Here is a 17,829-nt window from a genome sequence, read left to right as displayed (position 1 = left end):
AACTGTCACCTGTGATAAAGTGAAGGTCGCTATGGTATAGGGCATCCAAAGATTTAAATGTCGTGCCTGCTGAAATCTGGTAAAAGGTGCCATCACCATAGTCAAGAAAGGAAAGTTGACTGTACAATCTGCTTCTTAGGGAGAGGCTAAATATATTTATTAAAAAGGAGCCCACTTTAAATCTGAGCTTTTTAACTAGTTCATCCATATGTTTTTTAAACATGAAGTCTTTGTCAATCCAAATGACCAGATATTTATAGGCGGGAATCGATGGGAGAAGCATCCAATGAATAAATATGAATTCATCTGAAACATTTTTTCAAGAATTAGATATCAACGTGTTTGTATTCTTGCCCACAGCAATCAAGTACACGTTTGAAACAAACCAGGGCTTTCTGTAAGGTGACAAAGTCACATTGCAGCTCTAACATAGTCTGGTCAACAGTTGGGGCAATGACGTACATAAATAACAACGTTGTCAGCATACAGATGAATATTACACGTTTTAACAGATAGACCAGTATTATTTATGTAAATAGTAAAGAGACTACCGACGCCTGCGGTACACCTTTTGTAATATCCAGGAAACTTGACACCATCAAAAAATATGCAGGGAGTCCTATCTGACAGATAATTCTCAAACCACTTGCTAGAAGCCTGATACAGACCTATTTCAGTCAACCTTTGAATGAGGGTGTGATGGTCATTTGTGCATTATGTTTTGAAAAGCCACTTTACCGATGGGCTAAAGTAAAAGTGACGAAGATGATGATGGACGAAGAGGATAACTGTTGTCAATAATTATTATAATAATAATAATTATTATTATTATTATCACTTAGTGGTCCATACATGAGCATGTCTCTACAGTTGCTCGGCACAGGCTGGCGATTTTGTGCCTCTATCGCATGGAGCTGCCTTGACCAACAGTTCCCTGATGGAGTAGAAGTTGACGTTTATTGTCAGGAGTCTTGACCTGGAGGCAGAACTGAGTGATTTCCACTTAGGCCAACTGCAAAGTCAGAATTGGCTATATTGTAAAAATGTATGAAAAATAAAATGTCTAAAATGTCTTCATTGTCAATTAATTAATTTATTGTTAATTGTTAGGTATTAGGTTTAGCAGTGTGGTTAAGGTTAGGGTTAGGTTTAACACACAGGAGGTTGGTGACACCTTAATTGGGAAGGATGGGCTCATGGTAATGGCTGGACTGAAAAGACATCAAACACATGGTTTCCACGTGTTTGATGTCATTCCATTTACTTCTCCTAACTAGTATTATGAGCCGTCCTCCCCTCAGCAGCCTCTACTGGTTTAACATCAGATGTTCTGACTTTGTGGCTGTGCCAGCTATTGACCACTGTGCAAAACTGCCTCCAGAATAATATTCATGACGAAAAACGTTAACCTGAGAAGGAGTACAGAACGCGAACGTGCGCTGAGAGATGAGCACGTGTGTTCGAAGAGTGAGACTGCAGTAGTTATGGCAAATGGACTACACGAACTCAACTCGGTATTAGGGAAGCAAGCAGGACAAAATGGGTTTGGATGCGGGTGAACTAACGTGACCGTAATCTGGGGTTGATAGAGGGTCTTTGCGCTCTGCGCAGGAGGTTGAACACTGGTGATAGTTTAATAAAGAATAGCAGAAGCCTCGGTTTAGGTCTTTACTCTAAAATCCATCAAAACTGTGGGCGCAAAGCAAGGAATGTCAAGAGACAGTATGACGGCTGTACGAGGTACCCATGCACATAATGGGAGCTCTGCTGGATCAAAGGAGAATGGGCAAAACGTACCGAGCCATGTTCACGCCGAACCCAGTACCAACGTCGTTCCACCAGGAGACATCGGCAATGACACGTCTGGGTCGTCTGCGGGTGACCTAACCAAGACATGGATTCACTTTACGAAGACATTCGTGCTCATTTTCCCCATATATGTTTTGGGATATTTAGAATTTAGTTTTAGTTGGCTTCTAATAGGGCTTGTGATATTTTTCTGGTGGAGGAGAAACACAGGAGGCAAGAACACCCGAATGTACAGAGCCTTGGCATTCTTTGAACAAGAGGAGAGAAATGTCCAACAAAGTCTGACATCTTCTGATTTGCCATCATGGGTAAGATCAAGATGACTTTATAAAGGTGCCTTGGATACTGTCATTGTGCATACAATATTCTCACTATCCCACTATTCAATTAGTCACTCTGGATTATTATATGACGACTACATTTGGTATATTCAAATGTAGAAGTCATATAATTATCCAGAAAGTTTGAAGGTGTTTTTTCTAATACCCAAATAAGCCTATTGTGTAGGCTACAGCACGTGACTAATCACTTTTTAGTTTCTTAGAAAACCATCACCTGATCAGTGTTGACATGTAAAGCTCTGATCACGCAGCTGTCCCCAGCAGTGACATTAGACTAAGCCCCCCCCCCCCCCTAAATACAGCATGGCACAATGGTAAACTGGACACCGGGATGGGAGGGACACGTGTCCCAGAGGAACCCTGTTATTTTAAGACACATTGCCGTGCCACTGTTCTGGTAACTAACACCACTTTGCATGCATTATTATGCCTGAAAGATGCACCCATTCTAACCTCACTTATTGTTAGCCTGGTCCCAGATCTGTTTGTGCTGTCATTGGCATGACAGTGAGTGACAAGGACCACTCTGATGGCATAAACAGACTGGATGGCATAAACATAAACAGTCTAGCTAAATTTAGGGCCCTACGATAAACCCTACAATAATGCCATCTGACCCAAGTTGAAGACTAGGCATATACTACTAGGCATATACTACTAGGCATATACTACTAGGCATATACTTGATGACAAGAGAATATTATTTATAATGTCTGTGCTTCTGGAGATCTGTTGCTCAGCAAGTGGCTAACTAGGACAGTCTTTAGTTGTTGTCTGTCTCTTCTGCCCTTTCAGTTGACAAGGTGACTACTAATTTGGTTAAGGGGAAAACATGGGGTTACATGACCAATTTTCACCCTATTTTTATCCTAAATGTTTGGCATTGTCACACTGTGTCATGCCTTGTGGCTTCGTTTCCAAGACACAATTTTCCAAAGGGCTCTGTAAAAATAGTCCTTATGGGCACCTTTTAATGTGTATAGAAGCCTGCTGAAGGTAGTGTGATGAACTAGATCGGAAGGTCTCTCGAAAGATGATTTAATTTAGAGGGAAATTAAATGTCTGCCTCAGAGCTGCTCCACACAGGGAGCTGCCAGCAGCATCGATTCAGCAAGTCAGTATATTACCGCTTTCTCATCACAATTCACTAGTCACTACTGTGCTGTGCAGTGCTAAACTGTGCCTAGCAGTACTGAGCTGGACTGGCCGCACTGTGTTGTGCCCTGTTCTTGGCAGGATGCCATAGGCACGCCTCAGGTACTGAAGGAGAGACTGACCGCTGGTGCTCAGCTGCCTCAGTCTGGACACTCCCAGCTGATCACTCAGACTGAGACGCTGAAACATGTGTGTGATTGTGTGGATTTGTGCGATTAACGTATGTGTTACTTCCTTTTATTGTATAGAAATGTATATTTTTGTATCTACAGGGCTCATCTGTAAAATAGACCTTGGTCTCAGTGTGACTTCCCTGTCAAAATAAAGGTTAATTTAAAAAAATTGTAATGTGACACTTGGGTTGTGTTTCTGAAGAGAAGGAGCAGGAGAAGGGGCAGGAGGAGAAGGAGGTATCTGAATCAAGGAGCTATACAAAAGCGTCCTGTCCTCTGGGAGATACACTCACTCAGACAGAGTTGCTCTTCCACCACACTGTGAAATACACCTATTCCCTATGTCAATAGGATGATCTAATAGACACGAAGGTACAGTAATAGTTGCCCACCTCCTTGTCAAGATAGTACAAGTATAATGTGTTCTAATCCTGCTCTCTTGATTGGAATCGAAATCCACAACCGCAATCTCCACATTTGCACCCTTAGTTTCAGTGCACATACTGTACCTTTGAGTGAGTGGAAAGGAAAGTGTAGATCATGTACACACAGCAGTGTAACACATCATCTATAAACATTGCTCTATAGGTTTGTCCTAGAGACAAGTAGCAGAACAGGAAGAAATATGCTGTGCTCTCATACATAAATAGTGAATGCCCCGACTGCTCCTGTTTGTTTGGGAAATAAATCTGCTGTGAGTCAGGCCAGTGCTTAATACTGCCTACACTAAAGTAAGATGCTGCTGCTTATTCTGTCTCCTATGAGACACAAGCACCAACCATCTCAAGTTAGCTACCGTTCAGGAAAACAAGTCAATCCTTTCCCTGAGTCACTTAAAGGGATAGGATACATTGATGTCCACTCTAATGGAGTTTTATACCTTCAGGTGTGTAATGTTATTCAGTACATGCAAGTTGCTTCCATCATGCTTCCAAAGCATTTCTATAGTTATATAACAGCATCTCTATTCAATTCACTTAAATGGACAGTACTGGATTTTAAATTACATATCCATTTCTGTTGTGAGGCATGATGCACATCCATCCTCTTGACACTTACCCAGTAATTTGATATCACTCCTAATTTATTTATTCTATTTTGTGAATTGGTTGCTTTACAGTATATGTCAGGTTAATGGAAAGCCTGTCAACTTGAGTGCTCCTGATTGCATAACAGCCACACTTGTGGCTGGTAAAAACGCTAGGCCTGAATCTGTCAAACCCAGCAGCAGTTTATCTCCCTACTTCCCATTCCTCTCACTTTCTGAGCCTACGCTCCTCAATGCTGTCACACTAATGCTGAATCAGCGCTTTTCTAACCTGAATTAGCATTACAGCCCCCTGTAGCTGTCGCATTCAATGTTGTTGCCACGGCTACACCTCTAGTGCCACCTCTCCCAAGAGGATAACACATGACAGCACACTTCCTCTGTGTTGTTCTGAAAAGGCTTGGCCGAGTGGCAGCCTCTATAGAAACGTTTTGTTTTTAGACTATAATGATTGTAGGCCTATGAAAAGTGGTGTGTGTGTGTGTGTGTGCATGTGTGCATGTGTGGGTACAGTATGTGGGCTGTGTGGGCAGTATGTATGCTCAGGGCTCTCCCACTGATGCACAGCGCATACTGTGTGCAGTATTTAGTGGATAGCTACAGTACTGTTATGTCTTTGTAATAGCCAGGAGGGTTCAAGCAGACTGCATCCCAAATGGCACCCTATGCCCTATGGGCCCTGGTCAAAAGTAGTGTACTATAGGAATAGGTTGCTATTTGGGACACAACCCAGGCTGCAGACATACTGCTGCTGAACCTAGGTAGAATATTCACCAGCTATTTAAGTTAAAATAACAATGCAACAATGTGGTTGTTACGATGGAATCAGTATGAGTACTGGTACTTGAAAATGGGAAAATAAAACAGTGTTTGAGCATGTAAACAGTAACAATACCAAGACCCATTGATGTCTCATTTTCTTCCTTTTAGGTCAACTTCCCAGATGTAGAAAGAGTAGAGTGGCTGAATAAGGTAAAAGAACAACAACAACAAAAAGAACATAGTGTGTCAGATGTTCCACTTCTATTTTGATGAAGACCTACTTTTTCCCTGCTGGGTTTTGGAACAGTATCTGTACTGTAGCCCCTCCCTCCCTCCCTCACTGCAGCGCTGTAAATATAGATATACTGGGATGTACTGTACCCTGCCGTGGGTTGAACCACACAGCTGCTCTATTTTTGCAGCGTACTCTATGCATAAATCAGGAAATCAATCAGATGTAAGAGTCTCTTAAAAGGGCAATCTGGTCACCGTGCCACTGTTTTTGGTAAACAGCTAAGGGATAGGGATGGAGAAGTGTAAATGCTCTCAAATTCCTAGACGGATCTATCGATAGAAGGACTTACCATCCATGAGATAGAAATCATAGTTTTAACCATGCTTTGAGGCTATACAGTGTTTGTTTACACTCATGGTTTACAAACAATGGAATAAAACTTAGATTTTGGGTTCTGATGGGGAACTACAGTTGAACTAAGCTCAGGTTATATTCTTCACGGAATCAATAATTATATAATATATATTTCATTTAAAAGTCCAATATTAGATGTAGCAACTGCAGATTGCCGCTTTAAGCCGTTCCATAATGACCTGAAAACTAAGTATCAAATATTTATTGTGTTACTACACATCATGACCGAAATAAAACACATGATGATTGAAATTTCATAGTGAATTTCACCAGTATTATAGAACTGATGAGACAATTGAAATGCCTTCGCATCACTTTTAGAATATTGCTGGGCCAGTTTTCACAAAGAGTCTCAGAGAAGGAGCGCTAATCTAGGAAAAAGGTCCCACCCATCTTATTTCAAAATGATGGAAAGGCAAGACTGATCCTAGATCAACGCTCCTACTCTGAGACACTTTTTGAATATGTGCCCTGATATTGAAGAATGAATTCAGTGAATTCACTCTGCTTCCTAAATGTTCTTTTATGACTCATTGGATGATGGTCAGAATGTGGGCCCAGTGTCAACTCACTGATCCGTTTTCCTCCCTGTGGCCCTGCAGACTGTGAAACAGATGTGGCCGTATATTTGCCAGTTCGTAGAGAAGCTGTTCCGCGAGACTATCGAGCCGGCTGTGAAGGGAGCCAACTCCCACCTCAGCACCTTCTGTTTCAGCAAGATTGACATGGGGGACAAGGTGAGCATCAATACTTATCAGCAGGAGTCTCTACCGAACCCTGCATTATGCTTACTGTTTATGGGATGTTTTTTAACTGTTCAACTAACTGCTGCACTTTTGCCATTGGAGGGCAAAAGGGCACGATCATCCCTAGAAGCCCTTTCTGTTCACGTGACTGTGGTGGATGGGGTGTTTGCTTAATAGCTTCCAGGAAGGGTCACAGAGTAGTGGCGAAGTTCATACTGGGTAAAACACAAGCGTGAGGCCCGGTGGTGATGTCATTTGTCTTGTATTTGTGTTTAGCCTTTGAGGATTAACGGGGTCAAGGTTTACACAGAGAATGTGGACAAGCGTCAGATCATCATGGACCTACAGATCAGGTGACCAGACTATCTCTATTTTGGACAGATTTTTAGCCTTTGGCTTGTCATAGAATGTACTGTGTGTAGTAAGTCATGTGGTTTAATGATTTGTTATTCAATTACACCAACTGTACATGAACACTTTCATGTGATTTTTGTTGATGCTGATAATTGTGTTTTTTTCCCCCTTTCAGTTTTGTTGGAAATACTGAAATTGATGTGGACGTCAAAAGGTACTACTGCAAAGCTGGTATTAAAAGCATACAGGTAATGTAGACATTCTATTTCATAGGAATGTAAAACCCCAGGCGGAGGGACTGTTTTTGTTTAGTTTTTTTAACAAATACACTTCACTTACAGCCGGAAATGGACTATAAAACTCTGTAATGGTTGGTATGATTGTCGTTTCTGCCACTAAAGACCTGTTCAGACGAGTAGAAGATGGTTAAATTCAAACCAATGTTGTGAAATCATATTACAGTTACTTTATTATGCCCGCTTGCTCAACTTGTTTTTCATTGCAATGACTTGCAAGCAAAATACCATGTGATCAGTGACCGTGTGTGTGTGTGTGTGTGTGTGTGTGTGTGTGTGTGTGTGTGTGTGTGTGTGTGTGTGTGTGTGTGTGTGTGTGTGTGTGTGTGTGTGTGTGTGTGTGTGTGTGTGTGTGTGTGTGTGTGTGTGTGTGTGTGTGGGAGAGAATAGAGGGTAGAACAAAACAAGTGTTTATATGCCATTGGCCATTGCATGGCAGCAGTGAAACATAGCTGGCAGGAAAAGCAATCTGTCTCCTTGGAGACTAAGATCTGTTAGTATTGTTAGTAAGGAAAGTCCTATAATACCAACCTGGACTCGGGGGTAGACGTAACATAGTACATGTAAATCCGGGACACTCCAATTAGTATGGTGCTTGCAATGCCGGGGGTTTGGGTTCAAATCCCATGAGGGACCAGTATGGAAAAATATAAAAATGTATACACTTACTACTTAAGAGCGTTTGCTAAATGACTTAAATGTAAAATGCATTATATGTTCCATTTCGTATGGTATGTATTCATTTGTATGACATGTTACGCATTGCAATTCAAACAATATGTTGCGAATTGCAATTCACACAATGTGTTACTAATTTGCAAAACGTATGATATTTTACGAATTCTCATTTGTTTGGGCTAATTTTAGCTAGGTGATTATGGTTAGCTAAGGCTTGGGGTTAAAATTAGGGTTAGGAGTTAGGTCATGAACCATCAAAATAATTTTTTTCATGAAATGTGATAATATTTGAAGGAAACTAGTATGACGACCAAAGTATAAAACATTTATTTTAGTTCTACATTGATAAAGTTTGATCTTTGACCCACTGGTCCCATCTCCCATGTCAAACAGTTAAAATCAAATCAAAAGTTGGATTCAATGTTAAGGTGACATCACCTTACCACTCTTTTTAATACACCAATGATAACATGATATTCTCTTATTTAATTTAAATAAGTACGGCCTTGTAACCAACATTGGCTAAGGCATGTTTGTAGAAGGGTGGGGTTTATATAGCTAGATTTCTACTTTGACTGTAGGGTTTCAGCAATAATTAAAAAATAATTATAATTAAAAGTTTACCCTATTCATCTATGGCAAAGATATTTATATGTTTCCCCTTCCATCTGTGTCTGGTGTTAGCTAGTTACTGGCTAGCTAGGTCTTCATCTGTGTCTGGTGTTAGCTAGTTACTGGCTAGCTAGGTCTTAATATGTGTTAGCTAGTTACTGGCTAGCTAGGTCTTCATCTGTGTCTGGTGTTAGCTAGTTACTGGCTAGCTAGGTCTTAATCTGTGTTAGCTAGTTACTGGCTAGCTAGGTCTTCATCTGTGTCTGGTGTTAGCTAGTTACTGGCTAGCTAGGTCTTAATATGTGTTAGCTAGTTACTGGCTAGCTAGGTCTTCATCTGTGTCTGGTGTTAGCTAGTTACTGGCTAGCTAGGTCTTAATCTGTGTTAGCTAGTTACTGGCTAGCTAGGTCTTCATCTGTGTCTGGTGTTAGCTAGTTACTGGCTAGCTAGGTCTTAATCTGTGTTAGCTAGTTACTGTCTTGGTCTTCATCTGCATGGAACTGGGGGAAGCTAGTTAAAACTCTGAGCTAGGTCAAGTCAATCATCCATCAGTGCTGTCTTGAAACACCCAGCAAGGACATGCCAAATGGGAGATGTGTATATACAAAAAAAATGCATATCAGTGATGCAATTTCATTGTCGTTTAAGTTGCTTTGTGTATCACCAAATTAGCTTGAGATGATTTTACTGCAACACTGCTCGCTGCATCCAAGTTGCTTGACATAGGCATTACAAACACTGTCAGTCAAGGTGAGCTCATGAATATAAGCTCCCTGACCACTCACCCAGTCTTTTCAAACTACCTGGTAATACTTTTCAGAATTACTGTTCAGGACCTTTAAGGTTTGGATTTGGAGAAGGGTTAGCTAACATGCTAAGTAGTTACAAAGTAGTAAGTAGTTGCAAAGTTACTAATTAGTTAAAATGCAAAAGTTGTCCGTGATGAAATTCCTACACCCAACCTTTGGGTTGATCGACATTCGCGTTGTACGCCCACTCATCCACCCTGACCAACCACCCCACTTTAGTTTTTGCCTTAAGTAAACTTCTGTCTCATGTAACCATACCAAACGTAACATATTATACTCATTTGATGGCCCGGATTTACATTTACTATGTTACATCTAGTGTATGAGACCAGGCTGACTATACCGAACCAGCTCCGATTTCTCATACTCACAGCACATCATAGAGGTGTTTGGAAACACCAGGCTTATGATTAAAACTACCACTTCTTTTTGTGTGAATTTTTTATTAGTCAACATAATAATAAATCAGCACTTAAACAACCTGCTAGTCTTTGAGAGATATTATTAGCTCAATATTTGTTTAGCAAGTTGAGGATGACATAACATAACTGCTCTATGTTGGCCTGATAATAATGACAGTGAGGGGGGCCATCTTTGTAATGTCCAAGCCTCCGCTCTGGAATGTTCCCATAGAGCTTATTAGGTGGGTCAAGGACCTGCAGAGTGTTAGTTCCATGATACTGAAAGCTACCTTAACATTGTGTCTTGTGTGTGTGTTTCTGTTTTATCTCTGCGAGCGAGTGTGTTTATCTTAATGCCTCTTTTGTGTTTCACAGCTCCATGGAGTGTTGAGAGTAGTCATGGAGCCATTGCTAGGTGACATGCCCCTTGTCGGAGCTCTGTCCCTGTTCTTCCTGAAAAAACCTGTAAGTTCTAGTACCTTGTACACACTTCCTCTTTCTACCATTTGGATTTCAGGCCACTTGCATCGTCAGCTGCTAACAGGACAGTTGTTTGACAATAGGTATTTTATCACTGTCTTCCTTCCTCTAGTGCTGAGCCTCCAGGCCCCTGTTCTGCCTAAACATTTGGCCGATTTAAGTCAAATACCAGTCCCCATTGGTGACACTGGAGCCTTAAATAGACACAGATCAGGCTAGTCCTACTTTGGTGGATTTCTTATCACTGCCTACACCAACCTCAGAGCAGACAGCAGAGAGGGGAAGCAGGAGGAGAGTGTGTAGTGGTTAGACTGTATATCACAGTGTTGTTACGTGGTGCCGTGAGAGCAGACCACAAACTCTGGAACAGCAACTGTTGGGCATGCTATATATATCTCTGTTATCTGTCATCCTAAAAATGGGAAAACAGCTATGCACATTTTATAGAGGAAATGTTGAGGTAAAGGATAAAAAGTATTGCAAAGATCATAAGTGATCCTCTTTTCATTGATGTCGGGAGACAGACTATATACCATATTCTCCAGAATGCATCACAGTGAAAGGGACAACCCTTCATTATTTTTATTTATTTATTTATTTTTATGTCATTTTTTTGTGGTATCCAATTGGTAGTTTACAGTCTTGCCCCATCGCTGCAACTCCCGTACGGACTCGGGAGAGGCGAAGGTCGAGAGCCGTGCGTCCTCCAAAACACGACCCAGCCAAGCCGCACTGCTCCTTGACACAATGCCCGCTTAACCCAGGAGGAAACACCGTACACCCGGCGACCATGTCAGCATGCGTTGTGCTCGGCCCGCCACAGGAGTCGCTAGTGCGCGATGGGACAAGGACTTCCCTGCCGGCCAAACCCTCCCCTAACCCGGACGACGCTGGGCCAATTGTGTGCCGCCCCATGGGTCTCCCGGTCACGCCGAATACAACTGTTGAAGACCTTACAGGCTCTAACCAACAGTGCAATTTTAAAGTTAAAAAAGTTGTTAGGTGAACAATGGATAAGTAAAGAAATAAAAACAACAGTAAAAAAAGATATTGAAAAATAACAGTAGCAAAGGCTATAACAGTAGAGGCTATATACAGTAGAGGCTATATACAGTAGAGGCTATATACAGTAGAGGCTATATACAGGCTCGGTTAGTTGGACTGGCCTTTCATTCTCCTCCTGAAATGGTTCGATCTCGACTGCCAAATAAAATAAAACATTCTGACACAACTAGGAGACCATATTAGGCGAAGCCCTTGCTTTGTTGCCAGAGAGAACTGGAGGGAAAACGCCCTTAGAAAGGCTACTCAAGATCACTAATGCACAGCTGCAATGCACAGCTGCAAAGTCCCTGTGTATGTGGTCTCAATGATCCTCCATTAGTTGATAAATGTTTTGCTTGGAGAAGAAGCTCTAGTTGCCCCACAATGTACTAAAAAAAATGCTGGGTTATAAAATAACCCAGCGCTTGGTAAATAGTGGACAGAACACACTTTATTTTGTTTCAGCCAGTTGGGTCACTTAGTTGGGTCATTTTCTTTGAAGACTGGAGGTGTGGATAATAGGGGTGTGGCTTTCAGATGGTAGTTTTCGGCCGTTCGTGAGAGTAAATGTCATTCCGTTTGATTTGTTGTATTGTCGTCACATGTATGTTAAGGTTGAGCACTGACACGTTCATAGTTTTAATGAGGCTTTCACAAGACTATGAGTTCCCCACTTTGTTATAATCTAAAAAAAGAGACCTTATTAGGTTTATGTTCAAATATGTAATGTCAAAAAATATTTTACAAATTGAAATGTAGAACTTAACATGATGAACAGGAATGCCATTTACTCTCACTGGTGTCCAAAATGAAATATCTGAAAGCCATCTGGTGTGTGTGGACCATGTTAATTCCTTAGTGATGTGGACACAGAGGAACTTGAAGCTCTCGACCCCTACCAAATCCCAACCCTAACCTCCCCATACCCGTATTTGGACACTGTGCTAACAAACCTTCAAACAAGCTTCAATGCCATACAACACTCATTCTGTAGCCTCCAACTGCTTTTAAATGCTAGTAAAACTAAGTGCATGCTCTTCAACCGATTGCTGCTCACACCCTCGGGCGCGACTAGCATCACTACTCTGGACGGTTCTGACCTAGAATATGTGGACAACTAGAAATACCTAGGTGTCTGGTTAGACTGTAAACTCTCCTTCCAGACTGACATTAAGCATCTCCACTGCAAAATTAAATCTAGAATCGTCTTCCTATTTCGCAACAAAGCCTCCTTCAGTCGTGCTGCCAAACATACCCTCGCAAAACTGACTATCCTACCGATCCTTGACTTCAGCGATGTCATTTACAAAATAGCCCCGAACACTCTACTCAGCAAACTGGATGTAGTCTATCACAGTGCCATCCGTTTTGTTACCAAAGCCCCATATACTACCCACCACTGCAACCAGTATGCTCTCGTTGGCTGGCCCTCACTTCATATCCGTCACCAAACCAACTGGTCAACTATAAGTCTTTGCTAGGTAAAGCCCCGCCTTATCTCAGCTCACGGGTCACCATAACAACACCCACCCGTAGCACGCACTCCAGCAGGTATATTGCACTGGTCATCCCCAAAACCAACACTTCCTTTGGCCGCCTTTCCTTCCAGTTCTCTGCTTCAAATTACTGGAAGGAATTGAAAAAAATCTCTGATGCTGGCGTCTTATATCTCCCTCTCTAACTTTAAGCATCAGCTGACGGAGCAGCTTACCGATCACTGTACCTGTACACAGCCAATCTGTAAATAGCACACCCGACTACCTCATCCCCATATTATTACTTACCCTCTTGCTATTTTGCACCCCAGTATCTCTACTTGCACACAATCATCTGTACATCTATCACTCCAGTATTAATGCTAAATTGTAATTATTTAGTCTCTATGGCCTGTGTATTGCCTACCTCCCTACTCTTCTACATTTGTACACACTGTACATAGATTTTTCTATTTTCTTTTATTTTTTATTATTGACTGTACATTTGTTTATGTGTAACTCTGTGTTGTTTTTGTCGCACTGCTTTGCTTTACCTCGGCCAGGTCGAAGTTGGCCTACCTGGTGAAATAAAAAATAAATAAAAATAAAAGTGATGAGCTGTAGTCAATCAACAGCATTCTCACGTAGGTGATCCTATTATCCAGGTGGGAGAGGGCAGTATGGAGTGCAATAGAGATTGGATCATCTGTGGATCTTTTGGGGCGGTATGCAAATTGGAGTGGGTCCGGGTTGTCTGGGAGGATGGTGTTTATGTGAGCCATGACAGCCTTTCAAAGCATTTCTTGGCTACAAATGTGAGTGCTACGGGGCAATAGTTATTTAGACAGGTTACCTTGGCATTTTTGGGCACAGGAACTATGGTGGTCTGCTTGAAACATGTAGGTATTACAGTCTGGGTGAGGGAGAGTTTGAAAATATCAGTGAAGACACTTGCCAGCTGGTCAGCGCATGCTCTTGAGTTTGCATCTTGGTGATCTGTCTGGCCCTGCAACCTTGTGAATGTTAACCTGTTTAAAGGTCTTACTCACATCGGCGACGGAGAGCGAGATCACACAGTTGTCCAGAACAGCTGGTGCTCTCATGCATGGTTTAATGTTGCTTGCCTCAAAGAGTTACAGTTCATTTAAGGAAATCAGTCCATATGAGATATGTTCATTTGGCCCTAATATATGGATTTCACATGACTGAGCAGGGGTGCAGCCATAGGTGGCCCTGGGAGAGCATTGCATAGGCCTAGCCAGTTGGGAGCCAGGTTCAGCCAATCAAAGTTTTTCCCCACAAAAGGGCTTTATTACAGACATAAATACTTCTCACCCCCCCCCCTCAGACGATCCCACGTGAAGAAGCCGAATGTGGAGGTCCTGGGGGGGGTGGTTACACTTGGTCTGTGGTTGTGAGGCCGGTTGAACGTACTGTAAATTCTCTAAAACGAAGTTTTACTTATGGTGGATAAATAAACATTAAATTATCTGGCAACAGCCCTGGTGAACATTCCTGCACTCAGCATGCCAATTGCACAGTCCCTCAACTTGAGACACCTGTGGCATTGTGTTGTGTTACACAACTGCACATTTTAGAGTGGCCTTTTATTGTCCCCAGCACAAGGTGCACCTGTGTAATGATCATGCTGTTTAATCAGCTTCTTGATATGCCACACCTGTCAGGGGGATGGATTATCTTGGCAAAGGAGAAATGCTCACTAACAGGGCTGTAAAACAAATTTGTGCACAAAATTTGAGAGAAATATGTTTTTTGTGCGTATGGAGCATTTCTGGGATCTTTTATTTCAGCTCATTAAACATGGGACCAACACTTTACCTGCAGCGTTTATATTTTTGTTCTGTATGTTTGAAAGCCACGCCCCTACTAAGCCACGCCCCTACTAAGTCATGCCTCCATAGCGCAATACCCAACATCAATAACCCAACAACTCAACTAAGTGACCAAACTGGCTTGGTCAAAATAACCCAATGTGTGTTCTGTCCAACATTTATCCAAATTGGATTGTTTTTAACCCAGCACCTTTTTTTTGCTGATGTTGAGTGTGCTCTGCCAATTTACTGCTCCAGTACATGCTGTATACGGTTTCTCTACTGCAGCACTGGTGAGACTCCGGCTTTTTTGGGTCTCAGCACCAGCGTTAAACACAAAATGCAACACATTTTGGCCAAGCACTGGTACCAATCCATACAGTGGAGATGCACCAAATGGCTACTTTGAATGCCTTGCGGTGTTCCAATCAGTCCTTGCTCAAAACTATATCTGCTGCAATGTAGGCAACAGAGAGAGAGAGAGAGAGAGAGGGAGGAGGGGGACTATAGAAACGCATTGAAATTGATTCCTTGAGCCAAGAGACACGTCAGTGCTACGCATGAATAAAAAATACCTTTCGGCTTCGAAGTTACCACCTGTCTGACTCCTAGATGAAATATTTTTCTGGCTTAGCTGTGCTGTCTCTCCTTTACCAAATACGCATTGTGATTTTAAAACGTGCATTGTTCACCTTTGCTCTACCCAACAATGTTAACAATGTTAACACTTTATATCCACAGAACCTTTAGGTAAGAGACTTTCCACGGAATTATACAGTCCCTGAACTCAATAGACCCCGTGTGCATCCCAAATGGCACCATATTCCCTATGTTGTGCGCTACTGTTGACCAGGTCCCAAAGGGAATCTACTTAGGGAATAGGATGCAGTTTGGGGCAACAGCTCCTGTATACAGAAGTGGTTCCAGAGGATTGTTTTTGTAATAAATCTTTCAGCAGGTCAAGTGTTTGTCCAATCTGTGGCCGGTATCTCTGGTGTCAGTGACCTGGGCATTACTCATATACATACTGTACAGGGCTGTGTGTCCCCATTTCAACAGTAGGCGAGATAAGAGACAGCTGAAACAAGTGAAACAATTAAGTACAGTATTTAACTATAGGGTAGCCTGGTAGAACCAACCTGATTCCGGCGTTCAACACACAATGGTGAACTTAGCCTGGTGGAAATAGCCTTTACCGCTAACTTTCGGGGGAAAACTAGGGCACAATTGCAGCTAAAAACATGCTTGTGTTGACACGCCAGCTTGTCTTATTTTAGTGTGTAAAAAATGTCAGGTTTCCTATGAAATTGGTTTATTTAGCAAGAGGCAAGGCAATTAGCTTTCTTGGCTTCTGTTTCACTTTGCTGCACTCTCCATTGTCAGAACGCTATCTTTTGTTTTTAATCATCAAGAGATTTGCACCAACACACTGTCACTCACTCGGATGACTGAGTCACATAACAATGAAGTTAAGTGCTTGAATCAATTAAGATCATTTGTTTGATCTCCCCACTCCTTCTGGCTGGTGTCCCGCTCTGCATTTTTCCTTTTTTATTATGATGTGCTTTGTTTTTAGATCACTTAAGTAAGTAAAAAGAAAAGCACTGGTGTGGCAAATTAATCTTTCTAAGAACAGCATGTTCTTCCAGTTTCCAGACAGCTAAATCCGTTCTTTTGTTTTTATCTAGCTTCTGGAAATCAACTGGACAGGCCTCACCAATATACTAGACATTCCTGGGCTGAAGTAAGTAAACTGCGTCTCTTTTGTGCTCCAGCGTGAAGTTTCCCCAAGCGACAGACCTAGGATCAGCTTCCCCTCCCCCAATTCTAACCACCGTTAGTGCACAGCAAATTCTCCAGAGTAAAAAACCCCACTGAGTGTAAGAAATGTACTGTATTTCTGATTTGAGTGAGAATGGGATGGCCTCCAATGGGCTTGATCACTTTTTTATTTTGACAAAGGTCAGTCATCGGAGAACATTGAAGTAATAGTATGTAGTATGCTTCTAGGAACAAAGTAAAGAAGTGTCAGTTAAACCTAAATCCACAACGAGCTGTGATTACCCTGGCACAATTCATCAATACACATGTCCCATATAATGCTACTCAAAAGGGTGCTATAAGTAGCAATACTGAAATGGCTTAAACTTAAATGAATAATTTGTCAAATGCTGACGCTAAGTAGCCATAGGCAAACAATAGGGCATAACCCAGAAACTATAGAACAAATCAAAGTACATTGTAAGACAAACTCACTCACTTTTGTTCAATGACACATACTGTTGAGCTTCAGATGATGGCTGATGTTCAATTCATTGTTTGGTGTGGTCAGGGAGGAAAAGAGAGGAGAAGGGTGCAATTGCGGCCTGCAATTTGGGGCGTTCCTGCATCTGCATTGCTACATTTTTAAGCTAGGTCAGGAGGGTGGCGGGGGCGCTCCAGTACAGTAGATGGCGTTAATGCACAATAATGTTGGATGCCAGCGGCCGATAAACCCCACAGAAGAGAGGGCGGGGGCGACAACGGTAGCTAGCTAGCCGTACACCTGTAGGCAGTTTTCTTCGTCCCCGCCTGTTGGGCACTGTTTTCCCACGGTTCTGTTAACGATGGCAAGGGCAGGTGTTCAGCAGGTGGGAGTGAAGGACACTCTGTGCTATCTTAGTGGTTAAGGGCGCTGTACTGCTGTACAGCGCTGTGCCACCAGAGACTCTGGGTTCGCGCCCAGGCTCTGTCGTAACCGGCCGCGACCGGGAGGTCCGTGGGGCGACGCACAATTGGCATAGCATCGTCCGGGTTAGGGAGGGCTTGGCCGGTAGGGATATCCTTGTCTCATCGCGCACCAGCGACTCCTGTGGCGGACCGGGCGCAATGCACGCTAACCAAGGTTGCCAGGTGCACGGTGTTTCCTCCGACACATTGGTGCGGCTGGCTTCCGGGTTGGATGCGCGCGCTGTGTTAAGAAGCAGTGCGGCTTGGTGGTCCTTCTGTAGCTCAGTTGGTAGAGCATGGCGCTTGTAACGCCAGGGTAGTGGGTTCGATTCCCGGGACCACCCATACGTAGAATGTATGCACACATGACTGTAAATCACTTTGGATAAAAGTGTCTGCTAAATGGCATATATTATTATTATTATTATTACTTGGTTGGGTTGTGTATCGGAGGAC

General features: G+C 42.5%; 1 protein-coding gene across 3 annotated transcripts in view; it reads left to right on the top strand.

Moving 5' to 3' along the window:
* The first annotated feature begins 1,352 nt into the window (after nt 1–1,352).
* Nucleotides 1,353–17,829, top strand: part of esyt2b (extended synaptotagmin-like protein 2b) — a 48,421-nt gene continuing 31,944 nt past the window's right edge. For all 3 annotated transcript variants that reach the window (XM_046356256.1, XM_046356255.1, XM_046356254.1), the window contains exons 1-7: nt 1,353–2,117; nt 5,457–5,498; nt 6,540–6,674; nt 6,960–7,036; nt 7,213–7,285; nt 10,209–10,298; nt 16,353–16,408. In XM_046356256.1, the coding sequence (XP_046212212.1) occupies nt 1,710–2,117; nt 5,457–5,498; nt 6,540–6,674; nt 6,960–7,036; nt 7,213–7,285; nt 10,209–10,298; nt 16,353–16,408 (881 nt within the window). In that variant the 5' untranslated portion in view covers nt 1,353–1,709. The remainder of the gene's footprint in view (nt 2,118–5,456; nt 5,499–6,539; nt 6,675–6,959; nt 7,037–7,212; nt 7,286–10,208; nt 10,299–16,352; nt 16,409–17,829) is intronic.

Source organism: Oncorhynchus gorbuscha, linkage group LG07, assembly GCF_021184085.1.
Source record: "Oncorhynchus gorbuscha isolate QuinsamMale2020 ecotype Even-year linkage group LG07, OgorEven_v1.0, whole genome shotgun sequence".
In the NCBI taxonomy this organism is placed as follows: Eukaryota; Metazoa; Chordata; class Actinopteri; order Salmoniformes; family Salmonidae; genus Oncorhynchus; species Oncorhynchus gorbuscha.
This window is presented reverse-complemented; position numbering and strand designations above follow the sequence as displayed.